This window comes from Photinus pyralis, unplaced genomic scaffold (genome assembly GCF_008802855.1).
Source record: "Photinus pyralis isolate 1611_PpyrPB1 unplaced genomic scaffold, Ppyr1.3 Ppyr1.4_LG4, whole genome shotgun sequence".
NCBI classification, from domain to species: Eukaryota; Metazoa; Arthropoda; class Insecta; order Coleoptera; family Lampyridae; genus Photinus; species Photinus pyralis.
This window is the reverse complement of record NW_022170511.1, coordinates 1,461,556-1,465,808: the sequence shown is the minus strand read 5'-3', so window position 1 is coordinate 1,465,808 and position 4,253 is coordinate 1,461,556. Positions and strand designations below refer to the sequence as shown.

The 4,253-nt window shown below is 33.3% G+C and overlaps 1 protein-coding gene across 1 annotated transcript; it reads left to right on the top strand.

The window, feature by feature from the left end:
* The first annotated feature begins 1,063 nt into the window (after positions 1–1,063).
* LOC116169835 (MD-2-related lipid-recognition protein-like) lies at positions 1,064–1,968 on the top strand. The gene is made up of 3 exons (XM_031486013.1): positions 1,064–1,223; positions 1,279–1,404; positions 1,667–1,968. Exons 1-3 carry the CDS (start codon positions 1,124–1,126, stop codon positions 1,906–1,908), a joined length of 468 nt encoding a protein of 155 aa, XP_031341873.1. The 5' UTR covers positions 1,064–1,123; the 3' UTR covers positions 1,909–1,968.
* Positions 1,969–4,253: the final 2,285 nt, after the last annotated feature.

The window sequence follows — 4,253 nt, the reverse complement described above, 5'->3', positions numbered from 1 at the left end:
GGAATTTGTATAGATTACAGAGGAAAATAGGATGTTTTTGCCATTTTCCCTGAGTTAAACATTTATAAATACCATTTCCCCTACATTGTGACCATAACCGTATACTAACACTTACTGTTTGAAGATCATTAAGGTTCTTAGGTAACAATTAAAAAAAATACGCGCATTGGAAGGGATGATTTCTTTACCTTTTGTTATCCTGATTAGACCTCAACAGTCAAGATCTGAATTTTGTGACCGCCTTGTCTAAACTCATTACTTGGAAACCAATTTAAATCGCGATATCATGATCTACCCGATGACACATTTAAATTTCCGGTATCACTTCCGGCCAAACCGGAAATCGATGCAACTTTTATTTTTTTAAGATCTGTGATTTTTTACGTTTTAGGTTGCAGTTTATCAAATTGATTGTGGTTTTGAAATATCTTAAAAAAGCATAGGCATTGCGTTTAAAAAACAAAAGTTGCATCGATTTCCGGTTAAATCAGAAGAGACCCCGGAAGTTTCTATATGCGATACCGATAGGATAGATCGTAATGTCACAATCGAATTATATTTGACAAATTTTTCTATCTCGCCTAGTAAAAGAGATATTGAGGTAACTCCTCGAACACACTGGATACCTAGTTAAAATCCAAAACTTGAAAGCTTCTTGGTGGATCATTCATCCAAAACGATTGTGTTTGGACTAATTACCTACTTATTCTTATGTTTTCGTTGATTAGAAGGCATCAGTCTACTCCAGCGTCAGAAATGCTCTCATTCAATTGTAGATGTTAATACTTATAACTCGAAATCAATGACCTGATAAAAATGACCTTGCAATTAATTGGTGATGTACGGTTTTTTAGTTATTTAGAATAATGACCGCAAATTGAGGTCCTGGCGTAATATCGTTGGTAGGTACTTACATTTGTTATTCATATTAGTCAATTGATTGCTCGAGGTGGTAAACGCTGAATTGTAAAATAATTCATGCACAAACACTTGATGTGTTTAGAGTACATTATTTGTTTTCGAAATGTACTGATAACTTGTCCCCACTAGCCGATCCATGAGCTCGTGATTTCCGTGTACATATATAAGATTGTGGCGTATCAAAAACAAATCAGAGTTTACAATGACAGTAACCATGTCAAATCAAATAATTGTGTTTATTTTTGCCGTATTGACTTTATTTTCGGCCGTGGTGGGTGAAATTATTACCTTCGATAACTGTGGTAAGTGTTTTTAGTAACAATTAAGACGTAAACTTCAAAAGAGTTAATTCTTCAGCAACGAATAAGGACAAGTGCACCATACACGAGGTCAGAATGGATCCATGCAAAGAAGCTGCCGCGAAGAAGCCATGCAAAGTTAAGAAGGGAAAACCTGGCTCGATCGAAATTGATTATACCCCACGTAAGTATTCGTACATTTACTTTTCTTGGATATCGCTTTTTGGGTAAAAAAATGGTGTGGTGCGAACGTATATTCTTTTTAAACCCGTTATTATAGCAATGTATACATTTTATTGCAGGACGCACTGCATAAGACTCTGGACTTAGTATAGAAGAGGTGAGTTTCTGTGTTTGTGAAGCGTACACACCTAACCGTCAATTTCAACAGTCAATTTAGAACTATCAGCACTTCCCCATCTAAAGTTCGTTAACTTTTCTTGCAGATTTTGATTCGGATACGTTAACCGGCACCGCCACTTACTTGGGACAGCTCTTACCAAATATGGAAACGAACGCGTGTTTAACATCTCCGTGCCCAGTTGTTTCCGGAAATAAGCAGACCTACACGTATCAATTACTCATTGATCGTATATTTCCAAGCGGAATTTTTGACGTACATTGGACACTGACTGGACAAAATGAGGGAGATCACTGCTGTGTATCTACAAAAATATTTCTGAAATAATGTACTACTTTTTATAATTCGTAAATTATTTAGCAAATCAACAAAGTTTTTCTCTGTAAATGTGACGTTATAATGATCTTTGATAAGTGCAAATGTACTGAAAATAAACTTTATGAACGTTGATCACAAGTGTTGTTTTTTAGTCCGTCTTTGCGATAAATTAGATAAAAACATTATCTTTAAAACTTAATTCCGTCTTCTTTTTTACGTACCTACTAACTTAAAATAAACAAACAAGTATGTTGATGGTTATTGTTTGATATTTTTATTCCGCTTTGTGCATCTCTCGCTCAAGAATTGAAAGAATGAAAAAATTACGGTTTGAACAGAAAAAGTGAGGATAAACACATTAATTTACAGAAAAACATCTATGACGTTATATACACTTTTTTACACTTTTGACATTAAATTGTCTTGGCTGGAGGAACAAACTGAGTAAAAATACTCTACGGTTTAATAAACTCTTCTTTGTTCATAGTTAGGTATAAAAAATACATTCAAATGCATGCACTTTGAATAAACTGAATAACTAAATCTTCTCTTTTATACAACCGGCAGTAGGTACACATTGTGAACTTGTTTAGAAGTGTTAGACAGAAAAAAGGATGCATGCGGTTGGGAATCCGTTTAAATTGTGCATAACGTAAATTAATAGATGTACGTTAGTTAGAACAGTAATCTTCATACGTATCTTATGTATATGCATTATTTAAAATAATTGATAAGTTTTTATTTATTTTCATTCAATCAAATTTCTGAAACAAATAAGGCGAATATTGCTACGATCCTCCTTATCTGGGATTAATGTAATATTTCGAACTTTTTGGATATCTCCAAGACGATGCAAAATGTCGAGAATTTGCTGTATTCGGAAATTTCCAGTACTACTGGTTAAAAGAGTCACGGAAAATTCACCGCATTTAATTCACAGAAATGAATGCTTCAGGATAATTTAACCGGATTCCAATTCCGTGGAATCAATTCTACCGACCTGGTTAATCGGATTATGAGAAACCACGTGTTGATCAGTTTTTATACGCCAAACGTTCATAATGACCCGAATTTATTAACTATTTTTTCAGAGTATCGTATTTCGTTTGAAAGACAGCATTTATTCAAAAAATACAAAACCGAAAAAGGTCCACAAGAAATATTTCTTTATAATCACTATTTGTTACGTGGAACTTGGAATTCTGTTTCGAAAATAACACAAAAATAGTAAAAGCAAGACGATATGCTATGGAAGTTAGGTATCAGCATCAGCGTGAAAACGCTTTTTGGAAAATTAGGGATCCTTGAAAAATATAAAAAATGAAAGTCAATGACAGTAAGCCAGAAACGTATTTTTTCAATAATTTCCTTTAGAAATATTTATTTACATAAAAGCCAGGAAAATGATACATTACTGGCGAGGAAATATTGAAGTGCGAGTTCCCTTTGGGGTCAAGTACTTTAATTTCGGAGTCAGGTAATGTCATTTTTTAATATAGAACTTTTTTCAATTTTTTACTTTTGATTAATGCCAATCTGTCATGGAAATTAAAATTTCCTGACAGAAAGTAGGCATGAAAATGAAGGTTTCAGGACGATTTTGGGTAAAATTGTTTATTCGATTTAACTAAAAAAAAGACGGGCGAAGTGAGTATGTAACATCATATTCTTTCGACAAAATTTTCCTCTATTACAAACAAATTGTAAACAAAACAGGATAAATATAGCTACCTTGAAAACCATGCACTGTATTTAGATTAAATGTGGGAACCTATCTTCTCAAGTTTATTATTCTCTACAATTTTCCTAACGTTCTCATTCGTATTTATAAGAAAATACTGTTTTGTTGATGGTTCACATGAAAGTTACATAGTTGCACATAATTTGTTACTTACAATTTCGGCTGAAACATACTACACAGTACCGGTGCACCTTTTTTCAAAGTAGCGGGAAGCAAAAATTATACAAAAATAATCTCTTATGGATCTTCTACACTTTCGTAAAAATGGTGTACCTTAAATTTTGGGTTTGGGATTTAGAAGTACGTTTACAGCTCAAGTACGATAACTATTTGAATTATTAAATCGTTACAAGTATTTTTTCTATTTCGGTGTCACAATGATGATTTTGTACAACTGTTTTCGGCCGAAAACAGTTGTACAAAGACAGTGATTATAGTCGTTTTTTTTTTGGTAACTCATCTGCATCTCTTAAGTTGGCAGTTAATAGTTAGTACAAGTAGGTACAATACTTCCATGTTTGAACTTCTAAATGCCAGTCTTACTACGCTGCCAACCTAAAACTTAACGGCATAAAAAGTGTTCCCAACATAAAACATGTTAGTTCTAATGTTA

Excerpts from the sequence above, each read along its gene's own strand:
- LOC116169835 (XM_031486013.1), top strand. The coding sequence starts at position 1,124 with ATGACAGTAACCATGTCAAATCAAATAATTGTGTTTATTTTTGCCGTA. Across the intron at positions 1,224-1,278 it reads TATTACCTTCGATAACTGTG|CAACGAATAAGGACAAGTGC; the intron begins GTAAGTGTTTTT and ends TTAATTCTTCAG. Across the intron at positions 1,405-1,666 it reads CGAAATTGATTATACCCCAC|ATTTTGATTCGGATACGTTA; the intron begins GTAAGTATTCGT and ends CTTTTCTTGCAG.